The 17,572-nt window shown below is 52.2% G+C and overlaps 1 protein-coding gene across 3 annotated transcripts in view; it reads left to right on the top strand.

Annotated features, from left to right (window-relative positions):
• Positions 1-17,572, top strand: part of ANKH (ANKH inorganic pyrophosphate transport regulator) — a 122,658-nt gene that overhangs the window by 102,318 nt on the left and 2,768 nt on the right. The window contains exons 9-13 of one of the 3 annotated variants that reach the window (XM_037154560.2): positions 9,354-9,483; positions 11,732-11,855; positions 12,418-12,517; positions 13,267-13,416; positions 14,189-15,623. In XM_037154560.2, coding sequence (XP_037010455.1) covers positions 9,354-9,483; positions 11,732-11,855; positions 12,418-12,517; positions 13,267-13,416; positions 14,189-14,302 — 618 coding nt within the window. In that variant the 3' untranslated portion in view covers positions 14,303-15,623. Of the gene's footprint in view, positions 1-9,353; positions 9,484-11,731; positions 11,856-12,417; positions 12,518-13,266; positions 13,417-14,188; positions 15,624-17,572 lie in introns of those variants that run through there. The other 2 variants (XM_037154561.2, XM_037154562.2) reach the window with 2 other exon arrangements.

The raw sequence follows: 17,572 nt of genomic DNA on the forward strand, positions 1-17,572 counted from the left end.
CAGGTGCTTTGGAGGAAAATTAAGTAAAAGGAAAGAAGGTGAGGGAAATGTTGTTTTGGATGACACACTCAGGGAAGGTGCATGTGCACAGAATGTCCAGCAGCCCTGGGCTCCCTGCGCATGTGCAGCTGCAACCCGCCCTGGACGTGCAGCCCGTGTCTGAGTGGCATCTCGGTGCACGCTCCCCTGCAGCACTTCGCCCCTTCTTCCTGCTCAGGCACCGCCTCCATGTCTCCTTCTCTCTCCAGGGTCAGCCTCTCCCACCTTCCTCATTTAAATTTGTTTAGGACTTCCAACCTTTAAAAAAAGTAAAGGACTCATACAAACCACATCTTCATCCACAGGCAGACTGCATTTCTCTCTCTTTGGTGTTCAAATTTCTGGGGAGGATTACCTGAGAGCACCCTCCCCCACCTTCCCGCTGCCGTCTACCAAGACCATCTGTCCCCATCTCCAGCCACCTGCCTCCTCCCCTGGGAGCAAGGGGGCCCTGCTTCCCTCCTAGATCATTCTTTTGATTTGCACTGCTGCCCACCACTAGTTATCTCCTTACAGAGCTCACCCAGGTGCCCACTGGCTCCTTGCCCCAGTGCCAGGAAGCCCGTCCACTTACCATATTCCGCATTCGGTGCTGCCTCTCCTCCCTCCCTGCTCACGCCCCCCCTCTGCGACACCGCCCTCTGTGACACCGCCCTCTGCCGGGTCTCCTTTTTTTCCAATATTCCCTTCACAGCCACCCCGGCAGCAGCCCCCCTGTGAGTGAGCCTCAGGCTCCGCCCAGCTGCCTGCCTCCCAACCCCCTCTCTCTGCAGAGCCTGGGTAAGGTCAGGGTCACTCACACGAGCAGCCAGCTCCTCCTGGACCATCAGACTGTGTCCATTGTGGGTGTTCTCTTGGTCCCCAGCTTGCCTCTCAATGAGTCTTGTCTGGGAGGGGTCAGGTCAGAGGCTGCTGGAAAGAGGAGGGGACAGAGTGATCTGTAGACTCCAGGCCTAGAATGGCAGCAAAGCGGCCGCCTGCGCGCCCCGTGCCTGCCAGAGCCCTTGAGGCCAGGCGGACAATAGACGTCATCAAGGTAGACCACTGTGGACCTCCAGGTGAAGACATTTAGTCTTTAAAATGTCTGGTCCCAAAGCTTCAGGCTTTTAGAACTCCAGGGCGCCTGCCAGCAGGGAAGGAACGCAAAAGGCAGCAGCGTGTCAAAGAAGGAAGTGGGCAGGAGAATCTGTGCCACCAGGTTATGTCTCCCTGACACACAGAGGTGACTCCTCTGGGCAGGGTTCAGCTCGTCTCAAAGACCATATAGGCATAGCCCATGGACACAGACAGGGTGTGGTGAAGGCCAGGGGTGGGGGGTGGGGCCGGGGGCAGCGGGCAAAGGCAGGCATCTGTAATAGTGTCAACAATACAAAAATACCGTCTGTGCTGTTCACACGAGCAGAGGCGGCCCAGCCTCACCTTCCTGTTGCTGACCTGCCCACGAGCCGTCACTCAGACTTCAGGGCAGGGACACCACAGGCCTTACTCAGGCCATGGTGCTGTGCTGACCCCGTGTCTCCAACAAGACCGGCCTGTGGGAGGCTGTGTTTCTGCTGGGTAGCCCCACGATCCAGAAGAAAGTGGTTGTGCTGTGTGTAGGGGAGGACGGGAAGGACCAAAGGTGAACACACCGAACTGAAAACGTCCTCCTCTGGTGCTGCTCCTGAGAGCCCGGTGCGTACCGGCAGGCCCCTGGGGCGCTGAGGCATCCCAGAGGCAGGGAAGGAGCCAGGCTCCTGAGTCCCTGAGGTCAGGGGGAAGGCCCGGCCCCTCGCTTTACCACCCAGGGGACCGGGAGCAAGTCACGCAGCCCTTCCAGGCCCTGGTGTCCTCCTCTGTAAAGGAGCAAAAAATACTTCCACTCTCGCAGACTTTATGGTGAGTAATGAAGTGACTTATGGAAAGGTCTTGTATCGTAATTGCTAAGAGTTAGTTCCTTCGCGCTGGCCCTCTGCCCTCCCTTCTCCCTTCTCTCCAAAGCTTCCTAGTCCAGCCTTCACTGTGTAAGTTGCCGTGTCCTGCAGATTTGAGGGGTGATGAGTTTTTTCAGGGGAACTCAGAGGAGAGCAAAGCAGTTAAGACTGGTTCCCAAACTCTCATCTAAGCACTCAGGATAAAATGACCTTGCAACTCCACAGTGCATTCTTAAAACAATTAGCAAATGAAGGGGCACACCCTGATGTTACAACAGGTTCCAATTTTTTTTAAAGGTTTTATTGTGGTAAAATACACTTAACATAAAACTTCTCACCGAACCATTTCTGAGCACGCTGGTCGGTGCATTCACATTGTCCGTCTGCAGAGCTCTTCCGCTTGCAGACCTGAAACTCCAGACCCACTGAACAGCACCTCCCGAACCCCTGCCCCTGCCTCCCAGCTCCAGCAAGTTTATTTGACTATTAACAGTCAAGGAAAAGCAAACGCTGAACAGAAGTGGGTGGGAACTTTATAAATATTCTTCAAATCGGAGTAAGAATAGGGAGGAATTAAACATTCTGCAGAGAGATGGAATGGGCAAAAGTTTGACAACGGGCGCCCCCTGCTGTTTGGAGTGTGTTTTGCTTTCAGTTAACATGCCTTCCTAAGAATTGAGCATCTGCTTAGGTCAGAAAGGAGCACCAAATGCTCTAATGCATGTGTCTGTTTAGCGGTTTCATTAAATCTTAATGATAGTTCGGTGATTTAGTTTTCACATTCTTTAAAAATAACTGATTTTGAAAACTAGATCTAAAAATGTTAACAGTAGATGTGCTGTAATGGTGGTTGGGTCAACTTCCTCACGAAAGTATTCCGGGTGGATGGGAAACGAGGGTTATGACGGCCAGCAAGCCCCACGGAGACTACTAGGTGCTGCATGAAAGGCTGTGAGATGCTCACCCCAGATCCCTGGCTTAACCGCCAACTGAGCTCTGTTTCTCTCAGTAACAGATGGAGTTACTGTATCTATTTCAGCCTGATAAAATATTCACACTTCTGACCCTACATAAAAAGTCCCTTGCATTTCCTCACTGTATAGTTTTGTAATAATAAAATATATCGCGACCCAATACATTGTTATATATTATATGTTATAATGTATGTTGTTATACATTGTAATAATAACGATGATCCTTGCTCAGAAGGGCGTCCCTCCCATCAGCCTCCTGTACTGCCCTGTGGTTCTCCTGCCCGTTCACAGGGCTTTTCACCCAGCCCCCCCTTCAGAGGACGGGTCAGCTCTGCAGGACAGTAGCCCCAATCCTCTGGCCATTGCTACAGGCCACTCCCTGTCACCCCTGTAATGCTGCTCCCCAGAAAGTGGGCCCATTGGCCATTTTCACACATTATGTAGGTTTTAGGCATTTGCAGTACAGTAAAATAGCTTTTTTTTCCCTTGAAAATTGGGACTCACCCTGGTTCTAAGAGCCATCCTAATGGAATGCTGTGTCATTCCACTGGGGATGTGGGGACTGCTGATGAATCAGTGCTGGCACTGGGAAGGCTCCAAGAAATGAGCCCATCTAGTTCATGTGGCAGTTGGAAAATGCCACTGAGAAGCTGTGGAGAGGACAGACCGGAGGGTCCCCAGAGGGCAGCCAGTGCTGGCTCATGTCACATGGCTGTCTCTCCATCGTTCCCCTCATCGGCCCCTCAGCACATGCGGGGAGCAGGAACTGCAGACACCCCCAGATTCCACCATCTCTCACCTCCCGGTGGCCCATCCCCGGCACGCACTGCTTCTGCCCCGGCCCCCGCAGTCCCTCCTCACACAGCCTGTTCAAACGGCCGTCTGATCGCATCTCCTGCACCCACAATCCCCCATGGCTCCCGTCTGTCTGGGAACAAAAGCTGGAGTCATGACCATGACCCACAAAACCCTTAGTAAACTTCCTCACCCCACCCGCCCCTGCCACATGCGTGCAGCCAGTGAGTGCAATTTAATGCTACTGATCAGAGGGCCAAATGGCGCTCCTCGGGTCCACGTCAGCTGTCTCTGAAAACGCAAGCGAGAGCGGCGTGTGTGTTGTCTGCGTGGCCTTCCTAATTCCAGCCCTTCCACCCCCAAGCAAATCCCATCAGTGCGCCTCCCGAGTGGAGTGACGCGGGACCCGGTGTCTCTGCGTGCTGGCCGTGAAACCCCGCTGTCAGCCCCTCCCTCTGAACCGAGACTTCTCACATCCCTGTCGTGAGCACATGTTAAGACTGACAGCAGGGTCCCTGTTATTTTAAAATGTTTTTCTGGCAAGGAAAAAGGAATGCATGCTCTGTGTGGAAAACAGGGGAAAGTACGAGGAGGAAAATAAAGTCCGCCCTCATCTTACCACCCACATCTCACCTAACAGTGGAGATGGCTCCACAGTGAGCACTGTGTTAGGGTCCCAGGAAACCTTTTACGGTCCCGGTAGTGAGTCCGGTCCGTCACACTCTCTGGGGCCCGAGCGGTGGAAGCCTTGGTGTGGCTCACAGGGCCACCACACACATGCTGGTGGTCTGGCCGTCCGGGATGCCTGAGGAGCTGGCACCAGGTTGTAAATCAGCTTACTCACCAAGCCCACAGTCCAGAGCCACGGTAACCACCTCTTCCCATGCGGTATTGTTGAGGGTTAACCACCAGCTTACCCAGTAGAGAATTACACCCAATTATAGGGCTGTTGAACCTTTCTAAGTAAAAGTCCCAAATACAAAACAATGCCTAGGGCCAGCTACCTTCACTCAAAGCAGCTACATGTATTTTATCTCTTCTGACTGCAGGAGAAGAGACTCTGTGGCTTACTACTAATGCTGATTATTCAAGGTAATGGCCATAGCGTGGGGAGTTCTGGAAACTAAGTCAAAACCAGAGCTCTTGGCCATGTTCTCTGTGGAATGGAACCCTCTCGGGACAAGCAGAAAGGGCCGACCCCATTGTGTCTGGGTTGGTGTGCGTTCTGATCCCAAACACTGACAGAGACCACTGGCTTCTTCATTCCCAACCCCAAGTTCTCTGGAAGTGGACTGGGGTTGTCCCGGGGCAGGTCAAGAGCTGACTGTGGGTGAGGAAGCAGGTCTTGGGAAAGATGTCCCTTCTGTGGTTCTGGCCACATCAGCTCAGGCCACAGCATCGTTGACTGGGGATGTTATTTCTGTAAGGTTTAGGGCTTCTTCCATCCTTACTGCACATTGTAATATTTGGGAATTTTAATCTATGGTAAAACATTGTCATTAACTCAGCTCATCATTATGGGGATTTAGAAATGAAAGGTTAAATGCTGCTAATGCGAAAGAACTACATAAACATAAAACATGCTTTTAACAGATTGCTTCTAAGGGAGATGTTAAACTACTCATTAACCTGTCCACTAGGAATCTGACCGAGGCACATACACTAACCAGAAACTGCATGTTAGGGCCGCGGATACAGCGGCTGCTCCCCAGTGCGGGTTAGTTTCCAGGGAAGCCTCATACAATGAAAGAAGAGAGACTGCCTGTGACGGTGAAGGCAGAAGGCTTGTCTGGAGTGGACTGTATGACAGATGGAGCTATGTTGACATCTGCATAAGTGTTTCAAAGTTCGAAGTGGAAATTTTACAGTCAGTGCCTGGTCCTCAGAAAAAGAAGCGCCGTCTATCAAAAGAGCTGAGTCTGAGGTCTCCTCCTCCTGCCCCCACCTCCTCCTTCCTCCTCCTCCTCCTCCTCCTCCCTCATTCTCCTCCTTCTCACCCCTTCCTTCCCACTTCCCCCTCCTCCTCCTCCTTCTTAATAACCTTTTTATTTTAGAATCATTTCAGATTTGCAGAAACACTGCTAAAGTGGCAGAGCTCTCACCTACCCTTCACCCCCACTCACATTTATTTTTTTGCCATGGCTCATCTGTCACAGCTAAGAAACCAACAGGAACTAAACCCCACAGTTTGTTCCACTAGCTTTTTCCTCACATCTCTGTCTGTTCTAGGTTCCCATCCATGTTACCCTCTTGTCTCCTTAGCCTCTTCTGGTCTGTGAGTTTCTCAGGCTTCGCTTGTTTTCCAGGCTTTACCACTTTGGAGGAATGCCGGTCAGATGTTGTGTAGAATCTGCTCAGTTTGGGTCTGTCTGCAGTTTTTCTTATGGCTAGATGGGGCTTTGGATTTGGGGGAGGGAGACCTCCTAGTGAGGTGCCAGTCTCCTCATATCTTATCCAGAGTGCGTGCCGTCAGCAGGGCCTGTCGCTGCCGCGGTCAGCCTTGGTCACCTGGCCAAGCTTCTGGTGGCCAGGGCTCTCCACTGGGAAGGCACTCTTCCCCTCCCATGCTGTCCTGTCCCTGGAAGTGTTACTGTGGTCAGCCCACACTTCTGGATGGGGACGTATATAGCTATGCTTCACCTCCCTGTGAGGAGTATCTACATAAATCAGTGGAAATTCTGTGCACGAGATCTGTCCCTGTGTGTTTATTTATATCAATATTGGTTTGTGGGTACTTATTGCAGACTGTGGGTCATCATTCAATACTACATTATTTGTTCTGTTGCTCGCGCTGTTCCAGCTTTGCCCCTTGGGAATGCTTGCTGCTGCGCACTGTGTTCTTTGACCTATTATTCCAGGCTGATCATCTCGTCTATTTCCAGACCTAGTCCTAGAATGAGCTGCGTCTCCAAGGAGCCCTGGTTCCTTTTGTTACGGAATAAATAGAAAACCGAGATCTGGGCCCTGAGTGGGTGGTTCTATTTTGCTGGCTCCTTCCTAATGAGATAGAATTGACAGCAAGCTCTGCAGCAGAGAACCCACCCCTGCAGCTGCTCTAGGGAACAAATCATGTTCATTGTCAGTAGTTTATTAGGTTTGTGTTCTGGTTTGGAAAAGTCAGTGCCATTAGGCTCTGCAAATATTTGCGGAACACAGCATGTCATGGTCAGCTGGGGAGGGCATGTTCTAAGTCAATACTCCGCTGGGCGAACTCATTAGAATGTCGCTTTCCTGAAATAGTCTTTGTGAGGTTCACTTCTATGGCTTCTTGTTTTCTGAAGCAGACTGGTCACAATTGGTCTGGTCATTAGGTCAGGGCTTGGTCCTCTTCATAAGGAAAGTTGACCTGCAGACGGGCACGGCAGTTTTCACCCGGCACCGTACCTGTTTGTTCGCTGCATGCACTTCTTCCTGGCCGGTGCAAGAAGTAGTACTTGTTGAGGAGCGTCCTGGAAGGCAAGGAGCGTTTTCATACTGGAAGCATGGCAAAGGCACAGGCTGGCTTCAGAGACCTCAGGAAGAGACAGAAAGGAAGCTTCGATACAATACCTGTGGCACTCGTGCCCTTTAAGTTACCTGGGATGGCTCAAGCCCCAGACCAGCCTGACAGCCCTCCATGACGTTGTTGTAGGAGACTGAGCCTAAGCTCTGGGTATGTATGGCTGAAAACTCTGTGGAGGCACCTCGGTGGTGCATGGCTTTATAGGGACATCGAGGGCATGCTTAGATAGGTACCAGAGAGAGAACAGAGCGGCTTAGTACTGCCAAGTTAAATCACACTGTGGAATTTTAGAAAGGGAATACCAGAACCGCCTTGTGAGAAGTTCTATTAGGGGTCCATCAGACCATTTTCTTTTCAAGGGGCCAGAACTGTGGCCACGCGCCCGGATCACTGGGTATTTGTGTAAACGTCTCGAGTGATTAGGGTGTGCCCACTATTGTGTCCTCCAACTGGACTCCATCCCCTAAAGGTTACTGATACGCCCTCCGATGCCGCAAGAAGCCTCCAGGTGAACACCTCCAGGCAGAGAATCCAGAGAGGAAATCACCTGGCTTTGCCACGGACGCCTGTGTGCACTGCCCTCTCTGACACGCAGTGACCCCCTCCTTTCCCCTGGGTTTGTTGTAACCCTAAAGCCACGTTACAGTGACTTTGCAGAGCACAGAGAGGTTGCAACGTGAGACATTATCTCACATGCAGGTAATTACTGGCTACATGGTACATGTGCATCACAGTGACTGTCCCAGAAGCTCTCGTTTTCAGGAGAGTGTGGCCGAGGGGTCTCACTTCAGCCACTGAGGAAACACCAGGAGTCACCCTCTGTAGGTCCCAGGGGACAAATCAAGTCCAGACTTGGGGGGAGGGGCTGCCACTTCTCTTGCTCCCTACAGCTCTGCTGCTGTGGAAAACATGCGTCAGGGAAGTGCGCTGTGTCCCCCTGCTGTGCTCAGTGTCATTTAGAAGTTGGGATATGAAATTGCCACCATCCCTGGGCTGCAGATGTGAGCAACACCGCACAGGTTCATACTGGCAGCTTTGCCATGAAGAAAAATGATGACAAGGCCACCTATTCGGGCCACTAGGTAGCAAAGGCCCTGAGCTCTGAGAGGCCGTGTCTGAGGAAGCGTGTTTCCCTTCGTGGCAGAGACGGGCCATGAGCTGGCAGCATGCAACAGGGTGAACAAAACTGGGTCTGTCATTCTTGAAAACCAGTGGGATATTCTTCCCAGATGCAGGAAAATGCATGACAGAATAAAGGCTCCGCTGCATTTATAAAGTGAAATGTATGATAGATCCCCCTCCCACCCCAGGTATTTCTTTTAAAATATTTCTCCATGACGTAGAAAATAGAACCGGTCTAGTTCCATGACACTTCCTTTACCCAAAGCCTAAAACTTCAGTGTTCTGTTCTTATACAACTACGGTTCATTTTATAATGCATCCGCTTTTGTTTTAGAGGATAATCACTCACATCTTAGAAAGGGAGGAAATTATTGGATGGAGCTGGCCTGATTTTAGGGCCACTTTTCCCTGTCCGTTTGAGATTCCTTTTTCTCCAGACTGTCCAATCAGGCCACCACTTCCGCTCTGTTTCTGAAGTTCCGACTTCATAGCTGTTGTCTCTCATTCCGCGAACTGGACCTTGCAGTTTCTCAGACCTATAACGAACCTACGTGTTACTATTTCCTTTTCGTTAGCTGTGCTGATTCCATGTGGCTCTGCGTATGTCCAGATGCCTTCAGGTCACTTTTTATAATTTGGGGAAAGCTGTAAAAATTACACTGATAAACATTTCACCCTGAATGGACTGAGCTGCTTAAGGGTCTAGTTTAGGCTTCTGTGAGAGCACGCTGGTGGCCTTCACTGGCCTGGTTACCCTCTCGGACGTGTGCACACCTGCCCCATGACCACCCAGGTCCCTCCCTGTGGGGTGGACGTGGCAGGGGGCCAGGGCCTGCGTGAGCAGGTGAGAACAAAGCCGGGGGATGCAGCTCCGGGACTGGTCCGCCAGTGCCTGCTCGGGCGGGGTCACGCCCTCTCTGCGTACCCCGGGAGAGAGAATGCCTGACATCCTCGTTTCGCCCGTTCGTGCCCTTTCCTCACCGCCTGGCCGATTGTCTCTGCCCCCAGCTCTGCTTTGTGATGTTCTGGACCCCCAACGTCTCCGAGAAAATCCTGATAGACATCATTGGTGTGGACTTCGCCTTTGCAGAACTCTGCGTCGTTCCTCTGCGAATCTTCTCCTTCTTCCCGATCCCAGGTAAAGAACAACAGAGAACCTCCTGCTTACCCGCGTGCCTGATCCAGTCTTCTTTCTTTGGAACATTTGCGATCATGTCCCAGACAAAAATGTACAAGTTCACAGTGGATCGGAACAATGGAAAGACAATGAAAGTTCAAGAAACAAATCAAACAGGGATCATTTATTTCTTAAAGAACAGTGGTCACAAACACAGTACAAGGGAAGTGAATGCAAAGAGAGTGTGAGAAATTTGGGCGCGAGAGAACCACGCCGTGTCCTGACTGCGGGGTGGGGACACAGCCCTAGGCCCGAATTAAAAGTCTTAGAAATGTATATTCAAAAGTCAGCTTTTTAGGTGTATTAATTTAAGACGTAAAGTGAGTGAGGACGTAGACTATAAAATCTGGAGAAGTACAAAGAAAGAGAGGGACTGCTCAAGGTAAGAATTTAGCCGCAGAGTTGAGGCCAGACAGGGAAAGCCCGTTGCCAGAGTGGAAGCTGGTTTGGATGTCCCCAAAGTGGGAGGGCAGCGTGACGTGTGCCGTCCAGGGTCCGGCCGTCGTCTGTGGAATGAGAAGAGCAGGTTGCAGGAGCGTTGGCCAGTGTGCTGCCTTTTCTGTGATGAATGCAGCACATATGCCTGTATGTAACACATTTAGGGCAAGTGCTTGCATGTCGACAAGTCTAGAAGTAACTCGCCAAAGTGCTAACAGTGGTTACCTCTGGGAAGTAGGGCAAGAACCCTGAGGTATCAGGACTGGGAGGAAGACTTTTTGTATTATATTCCCTTTTAGCACCAAATTGTATGTTATTAACTCTTAAAAATGTTATTGCCCCCCAAATTTCACCTCAATCATTGAGTGAGCCTGAATCCAGAGAACCACAATAAGGTTAAGAAACAGGCCGAGGGGCTGGCTGAGGCCAGAACCAGTGGTGCCCCTGGTGGCCCCGTGCTGTCATCCCCAAGCCAGCCCAAGCTGCCCCTGCCCTTAGACGCTGAACAGTCCTGGAAGCTGGCGCTCTCGGGTGTCACCTTGCTGGCTCTGCAGAAAGGGAGGAATGGAAGATCAGGGCCATTTGATGGGGCAGAGGGGAAGACAGGACACTGGGGAGCTGAACTTTGGCAGGTGACGCCACCTAGGGGTGGCCGCCCTCAATGGCGATTAAAGCATAGTCTTGACCCAGGGAGCTGGAAGTCCCAAGAACTACAGCTAGACGGAGATGGGACTCACCGCTATCACCTCTGGGCTAGACTTCCTCACCTGCCATAGGGCTTGAAGAGAGCCATCGGCTTCCAGCTGTCTTTGCAGCCTGCTGGGCTTAGGCCAACCAGATCAGCATTCCACCTGTGTGCCCTCTCCTTTGCCCTCGGCCAAACCCAGTGTGTGTCTGTGCCTCTTCGATACAGCCTTCCACGCTGGGGCGGGCACCCCGTGAGACCAGGAAGGCAGCAGGTCTGTCTCCCAGTGTGCCGGGGACACTAGTTTTCACCCCAGAGCGAGCACTTCCTTCCCCCTTCACAAGGTCTTTGCCACCGTACATGGGAAAAAGAGCGAGGCCTCACGCTTCCCTAAACTCCCTCCAGTTCCAGATCAGATATACACATTCAGGGCACTTCCTGCTGATAACGGTGTGTTTCCTCCAAAACCACATCCAGTCAGTCCACACTTGTCACTGGGGCCCCTCCATGGCCCTCGGGCTGGGCGCCTGCCCTCCCGCAGCTCACATCTGGAGGGGGAGATGGGCAAGGTCTCTGTGAAATATCAACCCATCAGAACGACAACAGGGAACTGTTAGGGGGGTGAGAAAGGGAGGTGACTGAGGTCCAAGTGGTCAGCGACGGCTGGGAGGCAATGAGAGGACGCGAGCAGGCCCCTTTCCTCCCGACGCCTCTGTCTCCATGTCGCCCCAAGGGTACTGTTGGCAGGGAAGCCTGGGCTTTTGGTCCAGCACTTCTCTTCACTCGGAATCAAATTTCATCACCATCAAGTTCTTCTCTCTGAGTTTTCTCTTTTAGAGGAAGGATCTGAGCCTGAGGCTGAGGGCAGGGTGGAGCCGGCTGGGGGGTGGCAGGAGCAGGCAGGCCCCCCAGGAGACGGCAGTGACGAGGCCGGAGCCCAGGCAGGCAGGGCACTGCCCTCAGCTCCGCAGCCTGGCAGCAGCAGCAAGGCCGCGTCCCCAAGGTGCTGCCCGGAGGCTGGAAGCGAAAGGCGGTGGGGCCCAGAGGAGCAGGTGGTCCCTGACGAGTCCTTCCTTCCCCCTGCAGTCACCGTGAGGGCCCATTTCACTGGGTGGCTGATGACACTGAAGAAGACCTTCGTCCTGGCCCCCAGCTCCGTGCTGCGGATTATCGTCCTCATCACCAGCCTTGTGGTCCTGCCCTACCTGGGGTAAGTCTCCGGAGGTTTGGGGCTGTGGGTCCCGCCACCAAAGTACGCTGTCGAGGGTACGTCTTTTTTGTGTAAAATCCCCAAGCATTTGTAGAAGTAGAAATGCAGAGTCACGTTTTATTCTCTGCCTGGGCACTAGATGGGAGGTTGCTGAGATCCATGGTAGAAAAGTACTTTGGAGGTCAGGCCTACCCACAGTGTCCATGAGCACCTACTATGCTCCGCAGTCTCCTGCAGCAGGGACGTTACTCAGTCCTTCCACCTTGGAAACCCGCACTCTGCAGAGAGGAGGGCTGAGAGGTACTGCTGGCTCAGCAGTGATGGGCACATAGCCAGCCACCGGCTGAGAGACCTGGAGGGGGCGCAGGAGACAGCCGGGACCACCACTCCCACCCCCGCCCCCACTGCAAGCTGGTGCACCGCTTACTACGTGCAGACCTTGAATTCGACTGTCTGGTGCTCCTGCGGTCTGCGCCTTTCCTGGGTCTTGGCTGCGTTTCCACTCTGCACACGCCTCAACACAGCTTTAACAAACTGATGGCCTTGGCATTCTCATCCCCAGGGTACACGGAGCCACCCTGGGCGTGGGCTCCCTCCTCGCGGGGTTTGTGGGAGAATCCACCATGGTCGCCATCGCCGCATGCTACGTCTATCGGAAACAGGTAAGAGACATGGTGACAGACACCACCTGCGTGGCTGGGATGCCTCCTCCCAGGTGCAGAAAGGCTTGGGTGGCATCCTGAGGGCCCACAGTGGTGGTGACTCCTCACACTCATCTCGTACCTCGGCTGGGCCCATGCTGCCCACCGTGACTCAGGGCCCCTGCACACGAGCAGCACTCACAGCAAAGTGGCTGAGCCGTCAGCCAGGCCTGACAATAGGGGACACTTATGGGACTGTGTGGGCCACTCCTCACACCCGGCCTTGCCTCAAAAGGCAGTTGAGCTTCACAGGAGGGACAACTCAGAACTACGGGTCCTGCATTCTGCTGTTGCCTCCAGGGAACTGAAAAACGTAGAAATGAAATGACGGTGTTGACCATGCCAGAAAGCCCTGAAAGGGCGTCCCTGGCAGCCAAGTCCCCTGAGTTCGTAAGTCCTTAAAAACTCAGCCTTGCTCACTAAGGAATGACCGACCTAGAAAATGTTGGGCGACCAGGACGCCCTCTCACGCCCTGTGCCCCACAGACCTCTTCCTCTGCAACCCCAGCTCCCGTGTCCCCACAGGGAGGCTCTCCAGAGCCCCACCACACACCTGCACGCATGCACGCGCACACACTCAGTATTTACCTCAGCACATAATTAGTGTATCCTGCAGGGGTGTCTAATTATTGGGGAGTATATGTCTTTCCTTTCTAAGATTATGAATAATCAGGGAGCAGGTGCCCCATCTGACATTATTCATTCAACAGAGAAGGGACGAGATTAACCAGGGAGTGAATGGAGGTGGAGAAGAGAAGGGGTCCCGGGGTATACCTCTGGGGGACACCACTGTGGGCCCCCCCAGCCATGGCAGCCAGGTGGTGACAGCTGAAATTGGCGGAGATTTGGACCTAACCAAGGTTGGTGTTTTGCCTGGCAAATATGATTAAAGAAAAGAGGGCAAGGAAGCAATTACAATTATTGAGCATTTCATTTAAGCTGGTGAAAGAGGGGAGAGGGGACCAAAAGGTGGGTCGTGGAGGCAGGGTCCTGGAGGGAGGGGCCGGACAGCAGGAGGAGGAGGATGGTGTCCCTGACATTGGCCTGTGGGTGGTGCTGAAGGTGTTGTAATGACAAGCTCTCCAGTGAGCCGCGGAGGGGCGCCGGAGAACCTGATCCCCCAGGAAGAAAAGCCAAGGCATCAAGAGTCCGGTTACTGCAAGGCAGGCACTGTGGCCCTGCAGCCACCGGAATTAGGACAGGCCACGAGCAGGGTGGGAGAGAACGACAGCAAACCCAGGCTGTTCCGGAGAAAGGAATAGTCTGGGAGCAGCAGGAAGTGTCTGTGCTGCCGTGAGGGTGGGGGAGCACGGCCCCTACTAGGAGGGGCAGCCGACAGGGAAGCTGTGTCCTTGGGTAGAGGCAGGTGTCCACCAGCTGACAACATGGTGCCAGAGGGCACTGGGGAGAGTGGCTGGGACAGGACCCCCCAAGTGCCTAGCAGAGGCCCGGGCACCCAGCCAGTACCCAAGTTGCCACACTGAGAGGCAATAGCTGAAGCAAGGTGTGGCCTCAGCGAGGTTACCCCAGCCATTAACAAGATCCAAGTCCGATACCCAGTGGCCCCCCTGCCCTCGGCTTTGCTGTGATGTGCCCGTCACAGCCCACACTTACGTGTCTTCTTTGGTCTAGAAAAAGAAGACTGAGAATGAGTCTGCGGTGGATGGGGAAGACTCAGCCATGACGGACATACCTCCGGCAGAGGAGGGGACAGACGTCGTGGAAATGAGAGAGGAGAACGAATAAGGCCCGGGACATGGCGCTGCAGGGACGGTCGAGAAGACACTCAGCCTCATCTCCTCTCCCACTGAATTTTGTTCCCTTTTGGTTTTGGTTTTGGTAACGAAAGAGGCCTTGATTTAAAGGTTTCCTGTACACTCTCTGGCATACTGGGTATGCTCACACGCAGGCGGGGGCCTGGGGAGTGGTCTTCGCCGTTGCTTTGTAAAAACCAACGAAACAGTTGACTTCATGCCTCTGCTTCATGAAAACCCAAAAGACGTAGCTGCCTCTAGTCCGAGTGGACGCCCCCTCCCTCGGACAGTCTCCACTTGGAACCAAAGGACTGCGGCTCTGCACTCCGACGCGCCACGGCCACCGCTGCCCAGCAGGCCCCACGCTGCACCCTGTCCCTTTGCATCTCTCTTAAGAACACAAGGTTACTTGGCTTTCTGTGATTGGCTTCGCAGTCACACGGCTGTGCAGAGAGAGGGAAACCAGGTGGCCTTCCGCTGCGGAGTCGTCAACCGCCCACTGCGCATGTGCAGAGGATCTGCCTGCAGGGCCCTTCCCACAGCAGAAGGGACTTGTGAACGCACTGGGCAGGCGGATGGGAATGACCTCCTGTGGGAAAGTTTGAGATGCCACAGGAGCAGACGACTGACAGCGTCCGACACTCGCATTTCGCCCGGCCTTCTCCTGAAGGGAGCGAGCTCCCACGTCGTGCCCGCCGTGTACATACCCAGCTAACTCGAACACCGTCGCAGAAAGCGCTTCTTCAAATTTCAGCATCCTTCCGCATGGCTTCCCCCGAAGGCTTGTTCTTCACTTACCTTCCTGAAGATGGCACTAGAGCAAGGGAAACGGAGCATTCTAACTCTGCGTTTTAGTTTTTACAGTGAACTGAAGCTTTAAGGCATAATCTCATTCTAACGCCAGGTTGCCGTATTGTAACTTTTGAAGTAGATGTATTACCTGGTTCAGCCATTCTTAGTCATAACCGTGCGGTACAGGTAATTCCAGTGTAGTCCCCTCTCCCACCACAGGATAAAGGAAGACATTTTATAAACAATATCAAAGTCACTATGTGATGTTCCCTGAGATGACACATTTGAAATCCATTTAGTGCAGTCTATTTTTCTAAGTTTTGGAAAGCGGGTTTTTTCTTTAAAAAAAAAATACGGACACAGTTCAGTAAATTCTTGATTTCGACAAAATTCCTAGACTGAAAGAACCTAGACACAAAAAAATATTTTAAAGATATAGATACTGTATATGTTATGTAATTTATTTTAGGCTATAATACATTTCCTATTTTCGCATTTTCAATAAAATGTCTCTAATACAATACAGTGATTGCTCGTGTGTCCACACGCCTGGAGTGAAACAGAGGGTGTCCCCAAACATCGTCAAGACGTAGTGTGTCAGCAGCGTCCCAGGGCCTGCCGTTCATACGCAGCTATAAGGACCGGTGGATGAGAACTGCTTTCTGTCCTGGGTGAGGGGTATAAATGGGTCAGCTGGTGTAGACACTGGAGAGGATGGAAACAGATGCTTGAAGGGGGAAAAAAAAAAAAAAAGACCAAGAAAAAAGGCAAGGCTTCTGTATTTACTGTTTTCAATTTACTGTTTTCAGGACTGTATGATCCCATTGTTCTTCCCAGGAAAGAGACTGTAAGAGCATAAAGTCATGAACATCACAGGGTTGCATTAGCATTTCTGGACACCCAGGAACCTCAGGGGTGCCCACGGCAAGGCCAAATCCTCCACAGACATGGGTGCTGAAAACTAGGACGCATAGCTTTGGTAGTTTCAGGGCAGATCTGAGAAGATAGGGAAAAATTCGAACTGTATCAGTTTTGTTTTTTTTTTTTTTAAGTACATGGCTAAAAAACTAAACAGGAGAATTTTTTAACATGGGTGACTATTTCATGCTGTGGGGTTAGAGTTTAAAGATTAAATTGAAAAAACTAGTCTCTAAATCAGAGAAAGATCAACTAGAGACTCCATTGGCAACTAGCACATATCATGGTGACTTCAGACACCCTTTTGGTGACAGATTCACAGACTATAGGACATGTGGGTAGAATTTTGGAGGCACAGGAGGCGGCAACCCCCAGACCCAGACCCAGACCCAGACCCCGACGACGTGGCTGTGATTGGCCTTGAAGCACACGCTCTCTCCCACAGTTCCTTCACTTGGGCTGCTGAAGTCCCAGCCTAACAAACACACACCTTCCCTTCTAAAGCAGACCTGTTCCTGGCAGGTTCTCCTGCATCTGTTCTGACCGCCAAGCCCAGGGAAGGCCGTCAAACCAGACAAGTGTAGGCTCTTCTTCCCACTTTTCAGAGTAAGGAGGAGCACTCTTTTGACTTTGCTGACCAAAGAAACATTCTCCCAACACAGCTGTTTGGTTTTTTATAATTGCACGGTGCTCTGCTGATATATTAGAAGGGCACGATGCCCATGAGGGTATCATGTCAAGGACCGTGAAAAAACCAGGTGTGACTTTCTCGATGTTGAGTGACTGCTTCAGACAAATAGAATCTAAAACACAGGTGGCAAACACAAGGCCCATGGGCCAAGTCCAACCCTCCACCTTGTTTCATCCAGCAGCAGCACCAAGCTCCTTGCCTCTAGTTACAGAGTACATTTATACTGTCCTAAAATTACACTCATCCCTTGAAGGCAACCATGAGGCTGATGTGGCCCCCGGTGAAAATGAGTTTGACACCCCTGATCTAAAACTGTAGGGTCATAAAGGCATTTTTAGTGTAAATGCTGAGACGTGGGTTTGGGCAGTTCGAAGCAGACTGTCTGGAGGGAGGTTTTTCTCTGCACAAACCCGGGTCAGAGCAGCTCCTTCAGGGGCCTCCCTGCTCCTCTGAGGGGCACAGGCAAGGTTAGTCTCAACACACAGCTGTGTGTGCTCTGCCCCCAATTAGTGCGATCTCTGTGGCCCTGGGCGTCAGTGAGACGCCCAAGAATTGAGCACAAAGAACCAGGCAAGGCTCGCTCCAGGAAAGCCTTCATAGGGCTGGGCCTGCCAGTCATATGGCTCAGGACATGTTGAGGGGTTTGAGCGCTGGCAGGAACCCCTCACCTGTTTGGAATTCTTTCATTTGGGCACAGAAAGCCGCTGGTTTACATTATTGCGTACACAGAAAGCCAGGTGCACCCCCTTGCTATTGCCTACATTGGGCTCATCTGCTACCAGAGGTCCTCCTCTCCTGTTGCATGTGTGTGTGTCGGTGTGTGCATTGTGTGGTGTTGCATCTCAGCACTAACAGGCAGTT

The sequence above is a fragment of the Artibeus jamaicensis genome, unplaced genomic scaffold (genome assembly GCF_021234435.1).
Source record: "Artibeus jamaicensis isolate MK-2021 breed Jamaican fruit bat unplaced genomic scaffold, CSHL_Jam_final scaffold_369, whole genome shotgun sequence".
Taxonomy (NCBI): Eukaryota; Metazoa; Chordata; class Mammalia; order Chiroptera; family Phyllostomidae; genus Artibeus; species Artibeus jamaicensis.